This window comes from Panthera pardus, unplaced genomic scaffold (genome assembly GCF_024362965.1).
Source record: "Panthera pardus isolate Hobbes unplaced genomic scaffold, ASM2436296v1 HiC_scaffold_2, whole genome shotgun sequence".
Classification (NCBI taxonomy): domain Eukaryota; kingdom Metazoa; phylum Chordata; class Mammalia; order Carnivora; family Felidae; genus Panthera; species Panthera pardus.
The window spans coordinates 46,719,625-46,745,925 of record NW_026526765.1 but is presented as its reverse complement, the minus strand read 5'-3'; the positions used below and the strand labels follow the sequence as shown (position 1 = coordinate 46,745,925).

The 26,301-nt window shown below is 38.8% G+C and overlaps 1 protein-coding gene across 2 annotated transcripts in view; it reads right to left on the bottom strand.

Moving 5' to 3' along the window:
* MRPL22 (mitochondrial ribosomal protein L22) overlaps positions 1-25,006 on the bottom strand; it is a 33,898-nt gene extending 8,892 nt beyond the window's left edge. The window contains exons 1-6 of one of the 2 annotated variants that reach the window (XM_053907057.1): positions 24,893-24,949; positions 24,771-24,813; positions 10,294-10,410; positions 9,961-10,096; positions 5,445-5,510; positions 4,140-4,217 (exon numbers count right to left, since the gene is read on the bottom strand). In XM_053907057.1, the coding sequence (XP_053763032.1) occupies positions 4,140-4,217; positions 5,445-5,465 (99 nt within the window). In that variant the 5' untranslated portion in view covers positions 5,466-5,510; positions 9,961-10,096; positions 10,294-10,410; positions 24,771-24,813; positions 24,893-24,949. Of the gene's footprint in view, positions 1-4,139; positions 4,218-5,444; positions 5,511-9,960; positions 10,097-10,293; positions 10,411-24,770; positions 24,814-24,892 lie in introns of both variants that reach the window. The other variant, XM_019464508.2, reaches the window with a different exon arrangement.
* Between the last annotated feature and the right edge of the window lie 1,295 nt (positions 25,007-26,301).

The window sequence follows — 26,301 nt, the reverse complement described above, 5'->3', positions numbered from 1 at the left end:
AACACAAAATAATGGAAAATAATGAAGCTGAACGAAACACGAGAACAGACTTATGGAACTCAGTGACTCCATCAAACATAATAACATTCATATTATAGGAGTCTGACAAGAAGAGAGAGAAAAGGGGAGAAAAATTATTTCAAGACACAATAGTGGAAAATTTCCTTAATCTGGAAGGAGACAAACATCCAGATCCAGAAGGCACAGAGAATTCCCATCAAAATCAACAAAAGCAAGCCAACATCAAGATACAATATAACTAAATCTGCAAAATATAGTGATAAATAAAAACATCTTAAAAGCAACAAGACAAAAGAAGTCCTTAATTTACAAGAGAAATGCAAACTGGTACATCCACTCTGGAAAACAGTATGAAGGTTCCTCAAAAAATTAAAAAGAGAGATACCTTATGAGCCAGAAATTGTACTACTAAGTATACATCCAAAGGATACAAAAATGCTGATTCGAAGGAACACATGCACCCCAGTGTTTATAGCAGCGCTATCAACAATAGCCAAATTATGGAAACAGCCCAAATGTCCATCAACTGATGAATGGATAAAGAAGATGTGGTGTGTGTGTGTGTGTGTGTGTGTGTGTGTATACACACACACACGTGTGCACGTGTGTGTGCACAATGGAATACTATTCAGCAGTCAAAAAGAATGAAGTCTTGCCATTTGCAACAATGTGGATAGAGCAAGAGTGTATTATTCTAGGTGAAATACGTCAGGCGGAAAAGACAAATACCATATGATTTCATTCATGTGGAGTTTAAGAAACAACAGACGAACAATGGGAAGGGAAGGAAAAATAAGATAAAATCAGAGAAGGAGGCAAACCATAAGAGACTCTTAAATACAGAGAAAAAACTGGGGGTTGCTAGAGGGGAGGTGGTGGGGGAGATGGGCTAAATGGGTGATGGGCATTAAGGAAGGTACTTGCTGGGATGAGCACTGGGTGTTATATGTAAGTGATGAATCAATCACTGGGTTCTATTCCTGAAACCAATACTACACTGTATGCTAACTAACATGAACTAAAAAAAAAAAAAAAAAATTCTTTCTCCCTCTGCCCCCTCCCCCACTCGTGTGTGTGCTCTCTCTAAAAAATATAAACAAATAAATATGGGGCACCTGGGTGGCTCATTCAGTTAAGCATCCAACTTTGGCTCAGGTCATGATCCTATGGTTCATGGGAGCAGCAGCCCGGAGCCTGCTTCGGATTCTATGTATCCCTCTCTCTGCCCCTCCCATGCCCACGCTCTTTCTCTCTCTCAAAAATAAACACTAAAAAAATTTTATAAAAAAACATAAATAAATAAACAAGGAATTCCCATCCTTACTTGTTTTTTTTTTTTTTTTTTTTTTTTTTTTGGGTAGAGAGGAGGGTTTGTTTTTGAAGGAGAGAGCGTTAGCATGAGCAGCAGAGAGGGGCAGAACAATAAAAAATCTTAAGCAGGCTCCACACTCAGCACAGAGCCTGATGCAGGGCTCGATCCCAGGACCCTGGGATCATGATCTGAGCCAAAAGCAAGAGTCAGACACTCAACCAACTGAGCCACCCAGGCACCCCTGTCCTTAACTTGTTTAATAGAAAACCCCAAGAAACAAAAACCAAAAATACAATCTTGTATGTATGCTGCCTATAAGAGATTCATTTTAGACCTAAAGACACCTGCAGATTGAAAGTGAGGGGGTGGATAGGGAGCCAGGGTGGCTCAGTCATTTAAGTGTCTGACTTTGGCTCAGGTCATGATCTCACAGTTCATGGTTTTGAGCCCTGTGTCAGGCTCTGTGCTGACAGCTCAGAGCCTGGAGCCTGCTTCAGATTCTGTGTTTCCCTCTCTCTCTGCCTCTCCCCCTCTCGCACTCTGGCGCTCTCTCTCTCTCTCTCTCTCTCAAAAATAGACATTAAAAAAAAATTAAATAAAAAAGAAAGTGAGGGGGTGGAGAAACATTCATCACACAAATGGATGCCAAAAGAAAGGTGGGTACCATACTTATGTTGGACAAACTAGCCTTTAAAACAAAGATTGTAAAAAGAGACAAAGAAGGGCATTATATAATCATAAAGGGGATAATCCAACAAGAAGATATAACAATTGTAAATATTTATGCACCCAACATGCAAGCACCCAAATATATAACAACAATTAACAACAAACATAAAAGGGCGTGCCTAGGTGGTTCAGTCAGTTAAGCATCTGACTCTTGATTTCAGCTCAGGTCATGATCTTGCAGTTCACGAGACTGAGCCCCACATCGGGCTCTGCGCTGACAGCACAGAGTCAGCTTGGGGATTCTCCCTCTCCCTCTCCCTCTGCCCCTCCCCTGCTTGTGCATTCTTCCTCTCTCTCAAAATAAATAAATAGGAAAAAAAAAAAAAACCATAAAGGAACTAATTCATAATAACACAACAATACTACAGTCATGGGGTTCCTGGGTGGCTCAGTCGGTTAAGCATCTGACTCTTGGTTTCAGCTCAGGTCATGATCTCATGGTCGTGGGATCAAGCCCTACATCAAGCTCCAAACTGAGCAGGGAGCCTGCTTGGGATTCTCTCTCTCCCTTTCTCTCTGGCCCTCACATATGTGTGCTAATAATAAATAAATTTTTAAAAAACATTTTTTAAAATATACTAGGGGACTTTAACACCTCAAACTTTAACATCTGTCAATGGACAGATCGTCTGAACAGAAAATCAACAAGGAAATAGTGGCTTTGAATGACACACTGGACCAGATGTACTTAACATATATTTAGGCCATTCCATTCTAAAACAGCAGAATACACATTATTTTCAAGTGTACATGGGACATTCTCCAAAACTGATCACATATTAGGTCACAAAACAGACTTCAACAAAAACAAAAAGACTGAAATCATACCATGCCCCTTTTCTAAAGACCATAACACTATGAAACTAGAAGTCAAACCGCAAGAAAAAAAATCTTGAAGACCACAAATACATGAAGGATAAACAACATGTTGCTAAACAATGAATGGATCAACCAGGAAATCAAAGAAGAAATTAAAAAATACATGGAAACAAATGAAAATGAAAACACAACAGTCCAAAACCTTTGGGATGCAGCAAAAGCAGTCCTACAAGGGAAGTATATAGCAATACAGGTCTACCTCAAGAAGCAAAATAAATCGCAAATAAACAACCTAATCTTACACCTAAAGGAGCTAGAAAGAGAACAAACGAAGCCTAAAGCCAGCAGATGGAAGGAAATAATAAAGATTAAAGCAGAAATAAATGATAAATGATACAGAAACTAAAAAAACAATAGAACAGATCAATGAAACCAGGAGCTGGTTCAAATACCATTAGCCCATTTGTACATACTGATTCAGCTACATTCAGAACTGGAAAGGTCTTTAGAAATCATTAAGCAATTCCACCCAGTTTACAAATAAGAAAAATGGAACCAGACAGGTTAAATGTTGTGCCCATCATCATGATAGAATCTGTCACAGAAAAGATTAGACTCCAAGTCTCCTGGGTCCCAGGCCAGTGCTCTTTCCACCCAATTAATTATAAAATCATAAGCTCTCAATTGTGGAAATGACCAAAAAAAAAAAAAAAAAGTCGTCTAAAAAAATCTATCAAGCCCCAAATCATTAAAAGAAAGATTTATCATTTCAGGGGCACCTGGGTGACTCAGTCAGTTAAGCGTCTGACTTCAGCTCAGGTCATGATCTCACTATTCGTGGGTTTGAGCCCTGCATCAGGCTCTGTGCTAACAGCTCAGAGCCTGAAGCCCACTTCAGATTCTGTGTCTCTGTCTCTCTCTGCCCCTCCCCTGCTCTCACTAGCTCTCTCTCTCTCTCTCTCAAATATAAATATAAATGTTAAAAAAAATTTTTTAATAAATAAAAGAAAGATTTATCACTTCATAGACAGTAAAAAAATGAATAAATGGTGCAAATAAAAGCATCTCCAGGAAAAAACAAAAAACAAAAAACTTAGGGCATACAACATTCCTAAGGTATAAGGACATCAATAAAACTGAGTGCCCTGAATCTGTATTATATGAACTATGCATTTACACCAGAGAATTCAGGACTGAGGTTGAGCTTACTAATACCAGCAGACAGCTATGCATTCCCTCCCCACAAATCTTAGTTTACCTCTTTAATTATCTGGGCCCCTTTTTTGTCACTGAATTCCAATTGAGCCAAAGCCTGGTCAATGGACATTCCTCGTATCTAGAATTAAAGGGTAACAGGCAAGAGAAGATAAACAAATTTGTTTAAAAAGTCAATGTTCTCTTTTCAATGAAAAGTAAACCCTTTTACATAACACAAATAACTCTAACTAGTAGCTAACTAGTTATATTTCAATTATATCTCAGTAAAACTAGGGGGCATTTAAAAAAAATAAAAATAAAAACAGCTAACTAAATGCAGGCAAAGAAGAAAAGGTATTTGAGAAGGGATGCCATCCTCTTTAAGTCAAAATCAAAGTTAGGGGCACCTCGATGGCTCAGTTGGTTGAGCATCTGGCTCTTGGTTTCAGCTCAGGTCATGATCTCATGGCTCCTGAGTTTGAGCCCCACATCAGGCTCTGGGCTGATAGTGCGGAGGCTGCTTGGAATTCTCTCTCCCTCTCTCTCTGCCCCTCCCCTGCTCTCTCTCTCTCTCTCTCTGAACATAAAACATTTAAAAAAATTTTTTTTAACATTTTTATTTATTTTTGAGAGATAGAGACGGAACACGAGTGGGGAAGGGGCAGACAGAGAGGGAGACACAGAATCTGAAGCAGGCTCCAGGCTCTGAGCTGTCAGCACAGAGCCTGATGTGGGGCTCGAACCCACAGGGCGTGAGATCATGACCTCATCCGAAGTTGGACGCTTAAACAACTGAGTCACCCAGGCACCCCATAAAAACTTAAAAAAAAAATTATTAAAAGAATCAAACTTAAACATTTTAACCATAAAACTTAGGTTATAAATGTTTCAGTAATATTAAGAGAGCAGATGTGAGAGAGAGATCACAGAGTAGCAAGGACCACACTAAGCATTAAAGGCATCTCCCTCTCCTACAGGATAAATATATTATATGTATATCTAGGGCTTTGCCTTCTTTTATACATAAATTTCATTCTCCAGAGAAAAATCTTAAACAGCAATAGTTTTGAAATAGGTTGAATCAACTTTTAAGATAAATAAGCTTGCCTCCTGGATCCTCTTAGGGTATAGCCAGATTCCTGATGCCTTTTTGTAAATATCTATGTATCCAACATGATTTAGTTTCTCAGAAGAAAGGTAAAAATTAAGCAAAATCACTCATTTGTGCAATCATTTGTGGATTACTTACGACTGTCTGAACATGTAATTATATTTCTCACTTTTTGGAGAAATCAGGGCAAATTTTTTTCAATTCTTCAAATCCTGGTAGAAAATTTTTAGTTTCTTTATAGTCATTTTAGCTTACCAATTTTGCCAAATACCACATCTTGTCTTTGCTGTATTTTATTTGCCTTCGACAATGGTAGATTTCCTTGCAAACAGGGAAAAGAAAAAAAAAAGTTAGCAAACTGATCAAAATAACAATAACATACACTGTTAATAAAGCTTTCACTTTTTATGCCTAATGAAAATACTGCCACAGGAAATAAAAACATTATTAAGAATTTGGAGATTATTTTTCCCTATACTAAAGTTATATTTTTCCAAATTATCACTATGTTAAAAGGATTATTGAGGCAGAAATAGAACTACAACCTGGCTACTTTGTGCCATATTTGCAACATTTCTATCCAGAGAAATAGTAAAAGATTTCGTTCTGATATAAAATAATAACTTTCAAAATTTATTTTGAAAACACTTAGCTGGCTGGCTAAAAAGAACAAAAGAAAAGGTACAACAAGACCAAAGTTTCCTTTTTTCCTCAGTGAGGAGAATAACGGTGAAATGGACAAAAAAACCCTGTTTTCATAGGACATTCTTGTTATTTGGTAAGAGCACAGGATCTAGAAGCAGACTACCTGGATTTGAATTCTACTTCTACCATCTACTAGCTATAGAATCCAAGCTATTTAACCTCTCTGTACCTCTAAGTTTCCTCTTTAAAATGAAGATCACAGCACCAACCCCATAAAAATATAGTAAGAATTAAATAAAATAATCTATGTAAAGGAAGCATTCTACAGTGCCTCAGCACATGGTCAGATCTTTATTATCTTCTATTTATGGTGGTAGCTATATCCCATTTAATTTTTTTTACTCAATCATCCATTACACAATTTACAGTTCACGAAGTACTTTCCAAGGCCATTATTTCATTTGCTCTCACTCTAATTTTATTTTCATAAAGTAAAAATCAGAACAATCAAGTGACTAATCCAAGACCACAAAGCTTGTAAGAGACAAAGCTGGAAGTCAAAGTGCCATCCGGGGAAGTATATGAAATGCCTAAATACAATGTCTAGCAGGTGTATCTTTAAAGTTCCCCTATGACTGTAAAACCTACATTCCTTCCACCATATTACACCATATTGTCCCTTTAAAAAAATTAGAAACCATTTGTCAAGGTAAACAATAACAAGGAAACCTCAGAACTTTCTAACATTCTGACTCCTGCTGGAAATTTTCAAATGCCTTAGAAACAGCAGTTTTCTCAAGTGGCCATCTTTTAATATGGAGCAGATTTCATTTCAGTTACAATAGAAGCTGACAGGCTGAAAACTGTAGCAATAGCCTAATTACGTTTTCAGCAATAAAGTGTCCTGGGGAGCACTGGAGGGGAAAGAAGAACTGTCATGACTGATAATATTCATCTGCAAAAATTAATACACTCAGTAAAATCTTTGATATAGAAACCCTTCAATTCTTGGTTTCCCATGGTGGGCTATCTCCTAACCTGAATTGTATGTGATTGTCTTCCAATTTTGTAAAAAAGATACTGTACTCCTGGAAGGGGCATGGGGAAAAAAAAGGAATGACGTATTTACAAAAGAAAAAAAAAAAAGAAGAAGAAGAAAGTTATTCAATCATGCTCTCTGAAAACTAAAAAGCTCAGCATTTACTTTAGGCAGATGCAATGTCTCAGTGCATTTTCTAAAGATAAACCAGACAAACCTATCATAGCAAATACATAAAGTGGCAAAGTTGAAGGTCACAAGATCAAGTTAGAGGTCATTATTAACCAACCTCTATAGTAAATTAGACAAAGTTAACTGAAATGAGGTTACTGAAAAAAAGTTACTGAAATGAGGTAAAAGTCTAAATTATGAAATGTCTACCTTGATAACTTTTAAAGAAGTTAACTTGTTTTAAAATGCACATAATAACTCAAATGATAAAAACGTAGCACCTAATAAAAGTCCAAACTAGAGCTTTATGGGACCCATATAATGACTTGTAAGTATGACTTATTCTCAGTATGTCAATTAATCCATAAATTTAAAATGTTTCCGGGGCGCCTGGGTGACTCAGTCGGTTGAGTGTCCAACTTCAGCTCAGGTCACCATCTCACAGTTTGTGAGTTCGAGCCCCGCGTCGGGCTCTGTGCTGACAGCTCAGAGCCTGGAGCCTGCTTCGGATTCTGTGTCTCCCTCTCTCTCTGCCCCTCCCCCGCTCATGCTCTGTCTGTCTCTCTCTCTCTCAAAAATAAACATTAAAAAATAAAATAAAATAAAAAATAAAAAAAATGTCTCCTATGGAAATGGTTGTCGAAACAGTTTTGATACAGTCTCACTGCATTTTTAACTTATTTAACATAGTTTTCTTCAAAGGTATTGCAAAAGTAAACTCAAGACCAAATTAACAAGATATGACTATTATGAAGAAAGCCATTTAATTTCTCTCTGGCTCATTTTCTGTACCATGTGAAGCCATATGTTGGATAAAGTCTACACAGGAATCTCTATTATTTGGAAATTGGTGTTAGCTAAATTAGGAAAATAGCCTTAAAAATAAGAGGAATGGCCTAAAAAAAGCCTAAATTGATGACATTCATTTTAACTTACTGCTATAGGATTTACTCACTATGGATCCACTATTATTTAACTGCATATTTCAATGCTGAAGATCAGAATGAGTTAAAATTGTAAATATTATCTGACCCCCTTTTAAACTAGGGATAAAACTAATTTTTAAGATGTTTGCAGTTAGCAGATTGACAAGTAAAAGGTCACATGGCACAAAATCATAGTATAAGAGCTATATGGCTAGATGTGCAAATTATTCCATTATTAAGCTAGGTATTTAATGAAGGACATCAATATTTCAGTCATAACAGGTATAAATGATGCACCAATGTCGATTTACCAAATACTATTTAAACTCAGAAAATGTTAAGGTATTTTCTAAGAGTCCTAGTTTGTTCCCAAAAGGATTACTCACTCAAAATCTGTGATCTCAACTGTTTACTACTTGAATTTTGCCACTTCGGATATATCCTAAAGTGCATTTGTTTTAGTATCCTAAAAGATTACTACTACAAAATACACAATTTTACTTTTAGATTTTGAACCTGACAAATGCTATGATTTCTTTCTCAATTAATATCTAAGTTCAAAGAGCTCAAGTAAGAAGAAAGCTCATTAACAATAGGAAATTATTTATGATATTTGTACACTTATGTAACTTTTTCTAAATTTTGGTTAATTATAAAATGGAATCAATACTTAACAGCATAGATTCTGTCACAAATCTAACTTTTAAGTTCTGATGCCAAGATAAAACATGAAAGATAGAAAGTTATTTGTTTAGAGGTGCCTGCGTGGCTCAGTTGGTTAAGCATCCAATTTTGGCTCAAGTCATGATCTCATTGGGTTCAAGCCCCTCATAGGGCTCACTGCTGTCAGCACAGAGCCGCTTCAGATCCTCTGTCCCCGTCTCTTTGCCCCTCTCCCGCTTACACATGCACTCTCTCTCTCAAAAAGAAACATTAAAAAAAATTAAGGGTGCCTGGGTGGCTCAGTCGCTTATGCATCTGACTTAGGCTCAGGTCATAACCTCACGGTGAGTTCAAGCCCTGCATGGGGTTCTGTGCTGTCATGACAGCTCAGAGCCTGGAGCCTGCTTCAGATTCTGTGTCTCCCTCTCTCTCTGCCCTTCTCCCATTCGCACTCTGTCTCTCTGTCTCTCTCTCAAAATAAATAAACATTAAAAAAAAATTTTAATTTAAAAAAAAATTTTTTTTTAAGTTATTTGTTTAAACTATTAGCATCTCTTTTTCCTATTTCCCAATGTGGGAGCTCTTTAAATTAATAAATTAACTCCCTAAATAAGAAAAAAAAAAAAGAAAGAAAACGTAATACTGTACTAATTCAGACCAATACTTAGCAACTAAATCCTAATGAAATGCATGCTGTCAAATTCATATAAAAATTAAGCAAATGAAGGGAGCCTGGGTGGCTCGGTCAGTGAAGCGAGTCTTCTATCTCAGACTAGACAACTCACCAGCAGTTTGGAGAGGGTAAAAGAATTCTGAGCAACTAAAGATAAAACTCAGTATCTCTGAAAGGAATCCAGTGATTAAATTTAAACTTTAATTCAAAAGTCTGTGAATTACAAACACACAGAAAATCACAACTTAATGCGTCTATGTCCAAATTTAAAACACTAGAAAACCATATATATATGATCTAAATATGGTCAATGGTTCAAGTCATCCTTTCCAACTCCTCATGCTCCATTACTAAGAATACATTAGCAAGCCTCCTAAGAGTAAAAAATCTATCAGGATGCCTCAAGCTATTAGCTTAGTTTCAGAATTAAGGCTCCCATACAGAAGGTAAAGTCAAGGCAAACAAGTAAACAAAACAACCTTTTAACAATACCAAGGAGGTAAATCTAGAACATTTTCTGTATCAATCAAACGATCATGCAAATTGCCATATGCTTTTTCCCTTTCCTCACATGGAACAGTAACTCATTGCTAGCCACCTAAGAGTAAGAGCTCGTCATCAAAATTAAGAGATTATTTCTAGCCACAAACTTACTGCTGGTCGCCGAGGTTCACCAGGCAATTGTGGAGGATAAACAATTTTATTCTTCTTTTCCCATTTTCGAGATACGTCCAGAGATGCAGTTGTGTGGATATGTGACTGGGGTAAAACATTGTGAGATGAAAGAAATCTGTAAAACAAGACACACTTAGAATCTTTTCCAGAGCTTAGGTATCTTCTGAACCACATTAGCTCCATTTTGATCAAAACTATTTAGTATCACAAGTGGAAACAGTCTAGATGTATTCATTAACAGAGAACAACTTTACATAAAATATCACAACGAGTCAGTTTACTGAAAGCTAAAAGTAAACAGTTATATGGCACCGGTAGCTTGGTCAGTTGAGCATCCGACTCTTGATTTCAGCTCAGGTTGTGTTCCCAGAGTTGTGGGATCAAACGCCAAGTCTGGCTCCATGCTGAGAGCCCTGTCCCTCTCCCCCCCTAAATTTAAAATTAAATTTTAGTTTCTCTGTCTTTAAAATTTTAAAAACAAAAAGTAAAAAGTTAAAGATTAGCATAAGTCAAACAGTAAACAGATATTAACCCATGATCTCTTGCCCTGACTGGCCAAAAAATATTGACTCTCTAATATAAGCCAGTTCAGTTCTAAAACAGACTTAAAGAAGACACGGGGCACCTGGGTGGCACAGTTGGTTAAGCATCTGACTTTGGCTCAGGTCATCATCTTGTGGTCCGTGAGTTCAAGCCCCACATCAGGCTCTCTGTGGTCAGCACATAGCCAGCTTCAGATCCTGTCTCCCTCTCTCTGCCCCTCTCACTTCATGCTCATTCATTCGCACTCCTCTCTCTCTCTCTCTCTCTCTCTCTCTCTCTCTCTCTCTCAAAAATAAATGAACGTTTTAAAAAACAAGGAAGATACATTGGATCCCTGACCTGCTCTGTAGAATTAGTCAACTTTGCCGAGGAGGCAAGACAAACTGCATCATTTTGTAATCCCTAAGAACTTAATAAAGGTGGCATTATGTACCTCTTGATGAAAGAACACACTACCCACCACCCATGAAGTAATTTTTCTGCAAAAAACAAACCTGAATTAATTGGGCTTCTAGATTCAATACAGGAAATACAAAGAGAGGAAACATGTTAAACAATACGAGGGATGTGCTCAGCAAAATCCAAGCTGTACAAACTACAAGACAGCCTATTTTCCTCAACAAATAAATTACAAGGGGAAAAAGAAAGAGCTGAAAAAAAGACCTACTAATTAAGAGACTTAAGAGCAATATCAATTAATTTCAATGTGTAGATTATGACAATTTTAAAAGTATAACAGTGATTTAACCATTGGAAATCTGAATATTAACTGGATATTTGATGCTTTTTAGTGAGATATATAGTGAAATATTCATGGATTAAATAATATAGTGTCTGGGATTTGTCTCCAAATATGATGGGAAAGAGTAGGGAACATAGTAGGGAACAAAACAAGATTGGCCATGAGTAAGTTATTGAAGTTGGGTGATGAGTTTAAGAAGGTTCATCATATTATCTATTTTTGTATCTCTGGGGATATCCAAATAACACACAAACTTGGTGTTTCCATGCTATGCAGAATACAGAGTCTAAAATCCCAGCAAGACACACAAGGCCTTTTATAATCTAACCCCAACCTTGCCATCTTGGCTCATTCACCTTTTGGCCTGGCCACACAGATGTTCATTGTTCCCTGAACAAACCACATACTTTCATGTCTTTATGCTTTTGATCATATTGTTTTTTCCTCAATCATTATCTCCTGAATGAAATGTTTGTCCGGTTTTAAACTCCAGCTCAAATGTCACCTCATTGCGAGCTATCACGTGATCCCTTTTCCCAACCATTCTCCCCACTGTCTTTTGTTTCTATTTATTTTTGAAAGACAGAGAGAGAGAGAGAGAGAGAGAGAGAGAGAGAGGCAGAGAGAGAGACAGAGACAGGCTCCATGCTCTAAGCAGGCTCCATGCTGTCAGCACAGCACTCAACATGAGACTTGAACCCATGAACTGTGAGACCATGACCCGAGCCAAAATCAAGAGTCAGACACTCGGCCACTCAGGCGCCCCCTCCCCACTATGTTAGTACTCTGTTCTTGAAGAGACTGGGAGGAAAACAGACTGAGTCACTACCAGGAATACACGGGGACAACCTGACGGGCCATAGGTGCGTGATTGCAAACTGGGAGAGATAAAATGAATGGAAGGGAGGGATCCCCTTCTGTGGACAAAGGGAAGAGAAAGAGCGGCTGGGGAAGCATAGGACTGTATCTGGACAAGAGAAAAACCTCAGAGCAGCATGGAGAAAGATCCAATCTCCAACTGCGGGGCTTTCTCTGGACTGGGGCTGGCTGCCCTGTTGGTGCACCTGGGGAGGAGGGGAGACAGCCCCAGGCTCGGTGCCTAGGTCGGGGGCGCAGTCCACAGTAGAAGAAAGTGATTCCCTCCCTGGAGTGCTGCGGGACAGGAGAAAGCCAGCAGGGACCACAGATCTGGCAGCATGGAGAGGCGCTTCCCCAGTACCAGGGCGCGCAGAGCGGGAGTTTGAATCCCAGCCAAGCGCAGGGCACAGGAGTCGGCAGAGCAGGGCAAACCGCCTCGTCTGCGCCTGCAGCACAGTGAGGATGGCTCGAACTGAGTGATTTGGGACACCGGGTCCATGGAGGAGAGACTGGGGGGTTGCCATTTTTCACCCCACCACCACCAAGGCAGGGCCTCAGGGATCCAACCTCGGGCCCACAGCGGAGGCAAGAACCGTGTACACCAAACCACGCCCCTCCGTGCTGGGTAACTGCGCATCTACCGGAGCGGGATGGACACTGAGGAACCAGAGGGACCCCTCCTCCTGACCAGCGCTGCTGCATCGCCTGGATTAACTCTCAGACAATTCTTGTTATATAGATATATTCTTCCTTCCTTTTCTCCTTCTTATCTCTTCCCTCCTCTAGTCTGGTTACTCTGGTTGTTGGTTTGTATAAACAGACATATTTAACCCATTCTCTTGACACATGGATCACCTCCTTCTTTCCTTTCTCTCTCTCTGGAATAATCAAGCTGTATAGTTTCACTGTCTGGGTAATTTTATCTGCTTTTTCCCCTGCCTCCTTCTTTATTTTCCTTTCTCTCTCTCTGGATTAAGCCGTTTAGTCTCTTTACCTAATCAATGTTTATTCCCCTCCCCCCCAACCCAGTCCCTGTCATTTCTCTCTTTGTATGTGATCTTCCATGGGCACCACCTCCACCCTGTTCTTTACTTACAGCTGGTGTTTCCGGTTTTTTGCTTTTGGGGTTTTTTTTTTTTTTCTTTTTTCTTTCTTTCTTTTTTTTTTAATTTGTGTGCTTGTGTGTTTTTTGTTTTCTGTTTGTTTATCTGTTTGTTTTCCTTTCCAGGGATACTTCAAGGCACAAATCAAAGCACACCTGGTGGAGGGCCCAAAACATCACTACAAGTAGGGGAAAAAAATAACCAAAGTGACAACAACAGAGAGCAAGTAACAGTCTCCAAAACACATCCTGAAGGGCCAGGCCCTGGACAGTATATGACCCCCTTTAATATAGCAGTACTCACAGGTGCAGAGCACATAACAAACTTTTAGAACACACAAAGGACAGAAAACTAACCAAAATGACCAAACAGTAGAATTCTCCTCAAAAGAAATTCCAGGAAGAAATGACAGCTAAAGAATTGATCAAAACAGATATAAGCAATATAACTGAACAAGAATTTTAGAATAACAGTCATAAGATTAATCACTGGGCTTGAAAAAAAGCATAGAAGACAGCAGAGAATCTACTGCTGCAGAGATCAAGGAACTAAAAAACAGTCATGATGAATTAAAAAGTGCTATAAATGAGGTGCAAAATAAAATGGAGGCAACCAAAGTGCAGATTGAAGAGGCAGAGGGGAGAATAGGTGAATCAAAAAATAAAATTATGGAAAAAGAGGAAGCTAAGAAAAAGAGAGATAAAAAAAATCCTGGACCATGAAGGGAGAATTAGAGAACTAAGTGATTCCAGCAAAGAGAACAATATCTGTATCATAGGAATTCCAGATGAAGAAAAGAGAGAGAAAGGGGCTGAAGGTGTACTTGAACAAATCATAGCTGAGAACTTCACCAATCTGGGGAAGGAAACAGACATTGAAATCCAAGAGGCACAGAGAACTCCCTTCAGATTTAACTTGAATCAATCTTCTGCACGACATATCACAGTGAAACTAGCAAAATACAAGAATAAAGAGAGAATTCTGAAAGCAGCTAGGGGTAAACGAGCCTTAACATATAAAGGTAGACACATAAGGGTAGTAGCAGAGCTATCCACTGAAACTTGGCAGGCCAGAAAGGAATGGCAGGAAATCTTCAATGTGATGAACAGGAAAAATATGCAGCCAAGAATCCTTTATCCAGCAAGCCTGTCATTCAGAATAGAAGAAAGATAAAGGTTTTCCCAAACAAACAAAAACTGAAGGAATTCATCACCACTAAACCAGCCCTACAAGAGATCCTAAGGGGGACCAGACACATCACCGCAAACATGAAACCTACAGACATAACAATGACTCTAAACCCATATCTTTCAATAATAACACTGAATATAAATGGACTAAATGCTCCAACCAAAAGACATAGGGTATCAGAATGGATAAAAAAACAAGACCCATCTATTTGCTGTCTACAAGAGACTCATTTTAGACCTTAGAACACCTTCAGATTGAAAGTGAGGGGATGGGGAACTATCTATCATGCTACTGAAAGTCAAAAGGAAGCTGGAGTAACCATACTCATATCAGACAAACTAGACTTAAAATTAAAGGCTGTAACAAGAGATGAAGAAGGGCATTATATAATAATTATGGGGTCTATCCATCAGAAGAGCTAACAATTATAAATGTCTATGCACCGAATTCAGAAGCACCCAAATATATAAAACAATTAATCACAAACATAAGCAATCTTATTGGTAAGAATGTGGTAATTGCAGGGGACTTTAATACTCTACTTACAACAATGGACAGATCATCTAGACAGAAAATCAGTAAAGAAACAATGGCCCTGAATGATACACTGGACCAGATGGACTTGACATATATTTAGACTTCTACGTCCTACAGCAGCAGAATATACTTTCTTCTCAAGTGCACATGGAACATTCCCCAAGATAGATCACATACTGGGTCACAAAACAGCCCTCAATATATATAAAAGAATTGAAATCATACCATGCACACTTTCAGATCACAATGCTACAAAACTTGAAATCAACCACAGGAGAAAGTGTGCAAAACCTCCAAATGCATGGAGGTTAAAGAATATCCTACCAAAGAACAAATGGGTCAACCAGGCAATTAAGGAAGAAATTAAAAAATATATGGAAACAAATGAAAATGAAAACACAACAATCCAAACCCTTTGGGATGCAGCAAAGGCAGTCCTAAGAGGAAAATACACTGCAATCCAGGCCTATCTCAAGAAACAAGAAAAATCCCAAAAACAAAATCTAACAGCATACCTAAAGGAACTAGAAGCAGAACAGCAAAGAAACCCCAAACCCAATAGAAGAAGAGAAATAATAAAGATCAAAGCATAAATAAAAAATATAGAATCATAAAACAGTAGAATAGATCAATGAAACTAAGAGTTGGTTTTTTGAAAAAATAAACAAAATTGATAAACCTCTAGCCAGGCTTCTCAAAAAGAAAAGAGAGACGATCCAAATAGATAAAAATCACAAATGAAAATGGATTTATTAAAACCAATCCCTCAGAATTACCAGGGAATACTATGAAAAATTATATACCAACAAACTGGACAACCTGGAAAAAATGGGCAAATTCCTAAACACCCACACATTTCCCAAATTCAAATGGGAAGAAATAGAAAATTTGAACAGACCTGTAACTAGTGAAGAAATTGAATCTGTTATCAAAAATCTCCCAGCAAATAAGAGTCCTGGACCAGACGGCTTCCCTGGGGAATTCTACCAGCCATTTAAAGGAGAGTTAATACCTATCCTTCTCAAGCTGTTCCAAAAAATAGAGAAGGAAAACTTCCTTCCAGACTCATTCTATGAAGCCAGCATTACTTTGATTCCCAAACCAGACAGAGACCCAACAGAAAAGGAGAACTACAGGCCAATATCCCTGATGAATATGGATGCAAAAATTCACAAAAAGATACCAGCAAATCCAATTCAACAGCATATAAAAGTACTCTCCTCTTGCCAACCATGCAACAGTGAGTTAGTACTATGGTACTGTAAGTTGGCTACAGAAGAATGAGTTCCTATAGTAAGTGTACAGATTTGAGCATTCTGAGGGCAAGTATAACATCTTCCATATTCTAGCACTAAGGACAATATCTGGCACATGGATACTAAGCAAATCTTTAACCCAGACTTAAATATTCAAAGTTATTGTAAAGTGGCAGATTTTCACACAATTTATGCAATTGGATGATATATTTAGCCAAGTCTTTTAGTTTTTAAATCATTCGGACTAAAGAATTTAAAAAACCTATTCTCCTACTGGCTCATTTTTCCTATTCTACCTCAAATTCACCATTTTACATCCCAATATTAAGATCAGTACAATCTGGGACACCTGAGTGGCTCAGTCAGTTAAGTGTCCGACTTTGGCTCAGGTCATAATCTCACAGTTCATGAGTTCGAGCCCCACATCGGGCTCTGGGCTGGCAGCATGGAGCCTGGAGCCTACTTCGGATTCTGTGTCTCCTTCTCTCTGCCCCTCCCCCATTCACACTCTGTTTCTCTCTTTCTCTCTCAAAAATAAACATTAAAAAAGAAAAAAAGATCAATACTATCTAAATACTTGACTAAACCTTTGCCATCCACATATAGGCTCCACTATTTTAAGTGAAAAGTACAAAATTAGGAGACATGATGCTAGAGGGCAGAATTTCCAAAAAAAGAAAAAAAAAGCAAAACCATAAGCAAAGTAATGAGGGCAGAGACTATGGAGGCAAGTAAACCTGAGTCTAAATCCCAACTTTAATACAAGGTAAATGAACTTAGGAAAGTCACATAACTTTCTCGAGCTCAGTTTCCTCATCAGTAGATGGAGTAATAACAGTAATTACCTCATAGGCTTCTTAAGGAGCTCAAATAAGATATTTTAAGTAAAATACTTAACCTGACGCTTAAAAGGGCTCAATAAAATTGATGTTATTACTTTCAGAATGAGAATAATACCCACTTCATCCTGTTGATGGTGGATAATTAATATACTGTACCCTACAGCATCTAGCACATAATAAACACTAATGGCTAGTTTTATTTTATTTTTTCTAATTTTTTTTATTAAAAAAAATTTTTTTTAATATTTATTTATTTTTGAGAGAGACAGAGAGAGAATGCAAGTGGGTTAGGGGCAGAGAGAGAGGGAGACACAGAATCCCAAGCAGGCTCCAGGCTCTGAGCTGTCAGCACAGAGCCCGACATGGGGCTCGAACTCACAGGCCATGAGATCATGACCTGAGCCAAAGTCGGATGTTCAACCGACTGAGCCACCCAGGCGCCCTTAATTTTATTTTATTTATTTTGAGATAGACAATGTGTGTGCCAGTGGAGGAGGGGCAACGAGAGAGGGAGAGAGAGAGAATCCCAAGCAGGCTCTTGCACTGTCAGCACAGAGTCCAACACAGGGCTCAAACTCACAAATCATGAGATCATGACCTGAGCCAAAATCAGACACTTAACCGACTGAGCCAGCCAGGCATTCCTAGTATTAATTTTAAATAAGGCCCTCTGAACAGTTCATCTCTCCTAGTCTCCAGAAAAAATGAACACTGTGAACTGTAAACTTTATTATCACACAATTCCAAACCTTCTCACATTTGGAATCATGACCCTTTGCTTGAAGCTGTAATTCATGGGTACACTAACTTTATCCACTCTTTGGTCCTCAGCTTCTTTATGAAAAGAGATCTCTAGGGTCTCTCTGAACCTTAATTCTATCTCAAATCTCATTGTTGACAGCAGGATTACAGAAACACAAGCCTCTTGGCTTCTATTTAATTCTTTTTCTGTGAAACCATTACACTAACCAGTCTTAAAGAATGCTTGAGGGTGAGGCCCATGCCTTCTGTATACATCATATCTAACACAGTGTCTTGTACTCAAATCAATACACATTTAGTGAATTACATATGGTGCTTAATAAATTAAACACATTATGAATCAACAATGACAAAGCTTTCTGAATACTTACAATACTTTCAGGGTTCAGATGGTTCATAAAACGAACTACCAGGAAAATACTAAACAATTGTAATCAAATTAAATTAAATTAAATTATTATTCCAAGCAGAGTACTTAATTCAGAAGTGTATTAAAACAAAAGTTCTTACACGCCCTCTCCTGGTCAACTATTGGAATTAAAGCAGAAAATGAAGCAATCATGGGGTAAATTGAAAATATGTAATTCAAAACTTAACTATGTAATTCAAAACTTACAACTTTTGAGACCTTTTTGTGTAAGAAATACTGCAAAGAGTCACTAGAGAAAGCGGATTCAAGAAAAGGAAATTTGTGGAATTAACAAATGATAACATGAGCTATTGCTAGAATCCATTTCCTTCTATAAAACTGTTTTCCAACAAACATTAAATTTTAGGTCCACCTAGCAATCTAGTTTATTGCTAGCATTCTAAAAAATCAAAGAAGTTAAAACCTTAAAAAAAAAAAAAAAAACACTGAAAGGCATCCAAGATCAACTTTTATCATTTTGAAGTTCAAGGACCATTACTGATATTTACAACATCCTCACATTTCCTGGGAAGCCCAAATCCCTTTAGCTTCACTGCACCTCTGTAAATTGGATGAAGGAAGGTAGGCATGAACCAAGTCTCCAGAATGCCTGTACACACAAGCACACACACAGGTGCCCACAGTCTGGTGAGACTGCCAGAGCTCAAACGGAAAGTGGGTGGTATACTGGAACCAGCATATGAATTTCCTTACTCCTGTTACTCTGGTGTCTTCTATCTACCAATACTTAAGGATACTTAAGGACTATCACTTTTCAAATTCTTCCCACAGTCATCAGACATTGAAGAGTGGCAGATACAAAGCAAATTTTAGGATTAAGAATTCAGATAAAACAAGATCTCAAAGTTTCTAAAGTCACAATTTCAGAAATTATACTTCCTATGTATTACTCAAAATTCATCTTGAAATCTAGTGCAAGGTATACCCAAATCCCAAGTGAAGATATGACTGGCCTCTGGCTCGATCTTGAGATTACTATATGCAGGTTATTAAATGCATCAAGGTGAAAAATTCTTTGTTCCAAAATTACTTCTGTTAACACCGTTAATCCCACACTTGAAACTGAATAAAAGAACATCCTCCATCTTGTCTCAATTAGCATCTAAAATAAATGGCTGAAGTGATATGTATATTGTCATAATTCAATATAATTTCATTTGGTTAAAGTCAAGGATAATCACACAAGGAAACAAGAGTTCAGCAAGCAAACAAAATTCCAGCAACTTTGGACCATGGTAAACTCAGAAGTTTCTCAACCACTGCAATATTGATACTTGGGGCCAGATCATTCTATGTTGTGGGGGCTATCCTGTGCCTTGTAGGATGCTTAGTAGGATCCCTCAACTCTAGCCACTCTAGTAGCACCCCTGGCCTGAGTTGGGACAACGAAAAATGTCTCCAGATATTGCCAAATGTCCTAGGGGGCTGGAGGTGGGGGTAGGGGCAAAAATTGACCCCTGCTGCAAGTTTTTGCAGACTAGGGAGCATGACTTCTCTGTTCCAAAAGGTTTCTGTTATTATGCCATACACATGTGGATGATTAATAAGCCAGATTTTCTCACTATGTAAACCAAGAAGGACCAAATGCCTAAATTCCACATTCCTTTTTGTTAAGTTTATTTACTTATTTACTTATTTTTATTTTAAAAAATTTTTAACTTTTTTTTAAAGGTTTATTTATTTTTGAGAGATAGAGGGCAAGTGGGGGAGGGGAACAGAGAGAGGGAGACACAAAATCAATCCAAAGCAGTCTCCAGGCTCGGAGCTGTCAGCACAGAGCTCAACGTGGGGCTAGAACCTATGAAGCATGAGATCATGACCTGAGCCGAAGTTGGCTGCCCAACCGACTGAGCCACCAAGCGCCCCAGTTTATTTATTTTTGAGAGAGATCTGTAAATGCTGGCTGCCTCAGGAATCAATCCTTGTACTCTTGTAATTTCTACTTCACTCTATGGTGAAGTCAACCAGTCTCATGGCTTTAAACACTCTTCATGCACGGATGACTCCTGAATTGACATCCTTTCCCTGAATTCCAAACTCATATATATTCAATTGCCTACTTTCATCTACACTTGAAAGCTTACTGGATGTTACAAATTTAATAAGCCTCAAACTGAACTTGTGATATTCTCCCCAAAATCTGCTCCTCTGATAGCTTGCTCCCTCATTTCCTTCACATCTTTACTCAAATGTTATCTTCTTGGTGAGGACTTACCTATCCAAACCTGTAACCCCACTCCAATATATACACACTACCTGTTCCCATTTTCTGCTTACATTTTCTCCTAAGCAGTTGTCATTGTCTAATACACTCTACATTTTACTTATCAAGTGCTTTCCTCAATAGACTGTGAGGGATTACTCTGGTTTTGTTCACTGCAAAATCTCTAGTGTTAGAATAGTCCTGGGGAGGGGCGCCTGGGTGGCTCAGTCAGTTGAGCGTCCAACTTTGGCTCAGGTCATGATCTCGTGGTCTGTGAGTTCGAGCCCCACATCGGGCTCTGTGCTGACAGCTCAGAGCCTAGAGCCTGGAGCCTGCTTTGGATTCTGTGTCTCCCTCTCTCTCTGCCACTCCCCTGCTCATACTCTGTCTCTCTCTCTGTCAAAAATAAATAACCATTAAAAAAAAAATTTTTTTTTTAATTAAAAAAAAAAAAAGAACAGTACCTGGCGGGGCACCTGGGTGGCTCAGTCAGTTGAGTGTCTGACTTCGGCTCAGGTCATGATCTCACAGTTCGCGAATTTAAGCCCCACGTCAGGCTCTGTGCTGGCAGCTGGGAGCCTGGAGCCTGCTTTGGATTCTGTGTCTCTCTCTCTGCCCTGCCCCAACTCACGCTCTGTCTCTCTCAACAATAAATAAACATTTAAAAAATTAAAAAATTTACGAGTTTCTTTTTGGCTTCATATTTTTCATTTAATCTTTTTCTGCCTTTCAGGGGGACATGTCTGATGCTCAGCCATTATCTTGGGCACAGTCTACTAAATCTATTCACTTTTTTTTATTTTATAAATTTTTATTTTATAAATTGTTATAATATGCATTATCTAATTTTTAGTTTCCTATATATTTAGTGGTCTACACCTAGGACTGTTAGTTTATCCACTTTCAGGAAATCTAGCTGGATTCAGAATTCAAATTATGCGTCAAAGCCCCCTTAACAAGCAATAGGCACAACCATCATTATTAAACTCATGCTTCTAGCTCTTTCACTGGGCCTTGCATCCCTCCCCAGTACACTGTGACAAAGTTACTCTGTATATTCCCCTAATCCAAGTTGTTAAAAAGTATATATATATATATATATATATATATATATATATATATACACACACATATATATACATACATATACATATATACATATACACACACAACACACACACACAACACACATACACACACACATACACAGATACCTCTAAAACTTTAAGAGAGTATGTTTTATATATGAGGCCACTATGCCTCTACACTTTTTATTAAAAACTATCATGGATTTACTATTTTTCTTCCTAACTAGAAGCATACCAAGGAATACACACACACACACACACACACACAATTATTGTGTAGCCCAGTAGTGCCAGATTACTATTATTTCAAAAGTTTGAAAATCTGGGTTTCTTTGTGAAATTTTAAATGTTGTTAACAAATTCTAAAAACCACAGAACACATTCTGGGGGCAAAAAAAAAAAACAACAACATATTGGAGTACACATGCAATAAATAATTCATTTGGACTAGGTTGGACAGTTTATAACGTCTGATGTAGTTAATACCTTTTGATGTTTTAGAATCAAAATAAATAGTATGATTTTACCTCTATATAATTCACCGACTGTATAATATTTTAGTTACATATAAATAATTAAATTATATATGTATATTTTTTGAAGAATGGATATGATAAGTAAAATTATGTGAAAAATTAAAAAAAAAAGAATAGTACCTAGTACACATAAGGCACTACACATATGTTTGTAGAATGAATTAAAGAATACAGGGAATAGCCAGGTAACATAAATAAGAGGGCTTGGAATAAGTGAAGGATTTTACATATGGTTAAAAAATGAGGAAAACTGAGGGCACCAGGGTGGCTCAGTCAGTTGGGCATCCAACTTCATCTCAGGTCACGACCTCATGGCTTGCAGGTTCGAGCCCTGCATCAGGCTCTGCGCCGATTCAGATTCTGTGTCTTCCTCTCTCTCTGCCCCTTGCCCAGTCACACACTCTCTCTCTCTCTCTCTCTAAATAAATAAATAAATAAAAATAATAAAAAAAAATTTTTAAATGAGGAAAACTGAAGAGTATAGGCCCTATCTAAAGAGTGGTACACTTTTTAGCTCTAGAAAATTGTTGCCATATTTTGTGATGCAAAAGATAATCTGGAAACCTGGATTTTTATAAGAAGCTGCCAGTTTTTTTAATTTAAATTTCAAAAGTTTTTAAATCCTGTGTAGTCCAAACAAAACACATCTGCAGGCCTGATTCATCACCCAGACAATGGTTTGTTTAGGTCCTAGATTTGACTTGTATTAACTGTGTAGCCTTCAGTAAGTCATTAAAATTCTCAAACGCATCCATCAGTAAAATGGGGAGACTTGGAATTCAAAAGCTGGAAACTGTCATTCCACTACCAAATACAGCCTACAGAAAAGTTTTATTTGGTTAGCACTTTTTCTTAACCCATTTCAATGCCTTTAGATGAGGAATGCACTCTACTAATTGCCACAGGCCCTACCACATTCTCTCATTTTACACAGACTGCTTCTTCCAGTTCATTTCCATTAACTGAGTGCCATCTATATGCAATGAAGTTTCATCACTGAATTAGAAAATCTCTAAGATTTTATAGAGTTATCATGAGCATTAATTCTACCTTCTCTATTTAGTTTTTACATAACCATTTGTCTATTAGAAAGTCCAGACTAGGGATTCACAAAATTATTTATACTCTTTCACAACCAGAAAGAGCCTTAATGATTATCTAGCAAAATTGAACCCTTTTGTATTACATAGATGAAAAGACTGAGGCCAAACTGCTTAAGTTGCTTGCTCAGAGCTTCCCAGTATAGTCAGTGCAGGACAATTTAAGCTGACAAACATTAACAAAATAATTCACTTTGTGCAAGACCATAACCTGGAGCTACAAAGAGAAACAAGAACTGTTGCTACTTCTCCAGGGTATACAGCTAGTAAAGGGCACAGACACATTAACATGAAGTCCCTATTTAAGAGGCACATGCTAAAAGGAGGGATTAATTTGTTTCCTTTTTAGTGGGATCTGAGAAACCTCCTAAGGAAACATTTGAACAGGGTTTAAATAATTAGAACTCATATTATAGACAAGAAGTGAAGGGACAGCATGAAAAAGCCAAGAAGCAAATAAATGGACAGCATATTCAACAAAAGTAAGTAAATCAGCATAGCTGGCGTGGAATGATAAAAAATAATCCGAAAAAGCAAAGCATAAACAAATTCTAAGGGGCAGTGCCTCCTATTTTCTTCTTTAGCCTACTGACCCAAACACCGAGAACAGAGCTAAATATAATGGGAACACATTAATAATTTATAATGAATAAAACAGTAATGGCAGACAGAATCTAAGGTGGGATTGTTATATGTCATACACTATACTAAACACTTCATATGCACTACCTCCTTTAATTCTCATTCAAAAATCAATGACATAGGTACTAATATTACTCTCATAGCATATAAGTACTAAAACTCAAAAATGATAGTTTTTCCAAAATCACACCGCTTAAAAAGTGGATTCACACCCAACTTATCTGTCTCTCCAAAGCCTATGAACTAAACCAAGATAAATTCCAACAAATGCACTGATCAGACAATTTACAATCAGATTATCAATCTCCAAATATCAATAGCTGTACTGCAGAAGAGGGACAAGGAGAAGGTGACAGAGAAAGGCTCCTTGCCAGGGCCGATTTAACTGCATTCCCTAACCTTAAAAACGCTTCCGTCCTGAGGTCTAAGAATGTTCTGGAGAAGACAGTATAAAGCTTTAAAACTTCCTATGACCGGGGGAACCTTATTTTACTTTGGGGAACTTCAAGTTCCTTGTCTGAAAAATGGTAGAGCAATACCTACACTATACTGGATGTTATGAGAATGAGATAATGCATATAAAGCGTTTAACACAATTCCAGGCACGTCGTAAAGCTCAGTTGTCTACAACACAGTCCCTGCTCATGTAATCAAGTAACTAGAGGGGGAACTAGAAAAGTTGGAGGCTCCCAACACGGTTTGGGAGAGTGTAACCATATTCGGAGACTGTTTGGAAAAGAGATCCAAAATATCCCTTGAGTGATAGGTTACCCTGATTCCCTCAGGGCCATGCAATACGGCGGCGGCGGAACGACGGAGTAACCAAGCAGAGACTGGCCGTTCTGTTCCCCTCCACAGCCCCAGAGCCTAAGGCAGAGGGCGGCACAGGGGCTCAGTAACTGACAAACTTGCAAAGAGGCCTCCAGCCCTCTGTAACTCCGAGGCGAAAGACTTACCCTAAGGCCAGCTTCCCCCTCAGATTCTGCATCCATAATGCACCTGAAACATCAACACAAGCCGTCAGCTGAGCCCACCTCCACTCCCTTCTGCCTCCCCTAAACCTCTAACAGATTCCTACCCAAACGTTCCAGTCTTGCCGCCGCCATCTTTCTCCCTCCCTCTACGGAAGCCTCCGAGTTCCTGCGCTGCCTGGACTAGGCGAGTGCGCAAGTCTCAGGTTGCCCTCCCCTGCAGGAGCCCCCCAGTATTTACACCCGCGATGTTGTCATGGAGACCGCGAACACGCTGCCTGCACTTCAGATGTGATCCGGCCAGCTTTGCCTGGGAATGAATGACTTTAATAAAGGCCGAAAACTAGTGAGTTTCCGGAAACTCATCAGGATCCCGAGAAATTGAGAAACTTCACCTCACAAACGTTCTGAAAGGATTAGAAAAAACAGAGACCGTGAACAAGCCACCTAACGTGGGTGGGCCTCAGTTTTCGTGTCAGAGAAACAGAAATAACGATCCCTACCGCAGAGGCTTGCTGTAAAAATCACGAGATCATGTGGAAAGCTCTTTTAAAGAAAAAACAGCTCAAATACGAAGTATGATGTCCTAATCCCTGTTAATCTCCAGGTTGGCCTCCAAGAGATAAATTAATATACATCAGGAATTTGTTATCATATATGCCCGGCAGGCATTTCACTAAATCCCAAGTATTCCTCACAGCAATCCAACAAGGCATGCATTATCATCTTCCTTCTCCAATGAGGAAACAGATTCGTTTAGGGTGAATTCAGATAACTGGCAAAATCACTAATTCAGTGTAGGACTGGATGCCTCGGAAGTTAGTGCCCCTACCCACAACCAAATATATGTTTGACCTCTCTGTATTAGAACAGATATTTCAGGTTTCGTTCGCTACAGATGCAGGAGTGCCACGTACGCTATGCAAACAAGCAACACAGGGGCAGGAGAGTGTAAACGCAGAATCTGAAATTTCCATTCCTTTTCCTCCACAGCAGTCCCTTTCACAGAGTTGGCAATCAACGAGGCTCTTCTACTCCTCCTTGGATACCAGGACAGTTGCAGCCAGTTGCAGAATTTCCAGCCAGTTGCAGAATCTCCTCCTTTCCTTTCAGATTTCTGATTCGAACTTTTATCTTTTTGCTACCTGGCTTGCTGTAGGTATCTTTAAAGAATCTCCAGAGTTAGCAAAGTGCCCAGAGCGTTCAAAAATACTTGACGGGATAGAGTTAAACAGGTCCAAAAAGTAAAGCTGCTGTGCGGGGAGGTGACTCCGCTAGACTAACCCTTTAATTATGTGCCTTGCTGTAGGAGGTGAAAATGCCTAACCCCCAGGCTGGACTGTGGCAGCACCAGACCTTCCGGCCCCGGGCGGGGCTGCGGGGCAGAGCGCCAGACTCGCGTCAGCGTTCTTCCCAGCCCGGGGGCTGCGGGAGCGGAGCGCGCGGTGCCGCCTGGGCCTCGGCGCGCGCCGTAGCGGCGGGCCCGGCGAGGCGGGGCTCCGAGCCAACCCCGCCC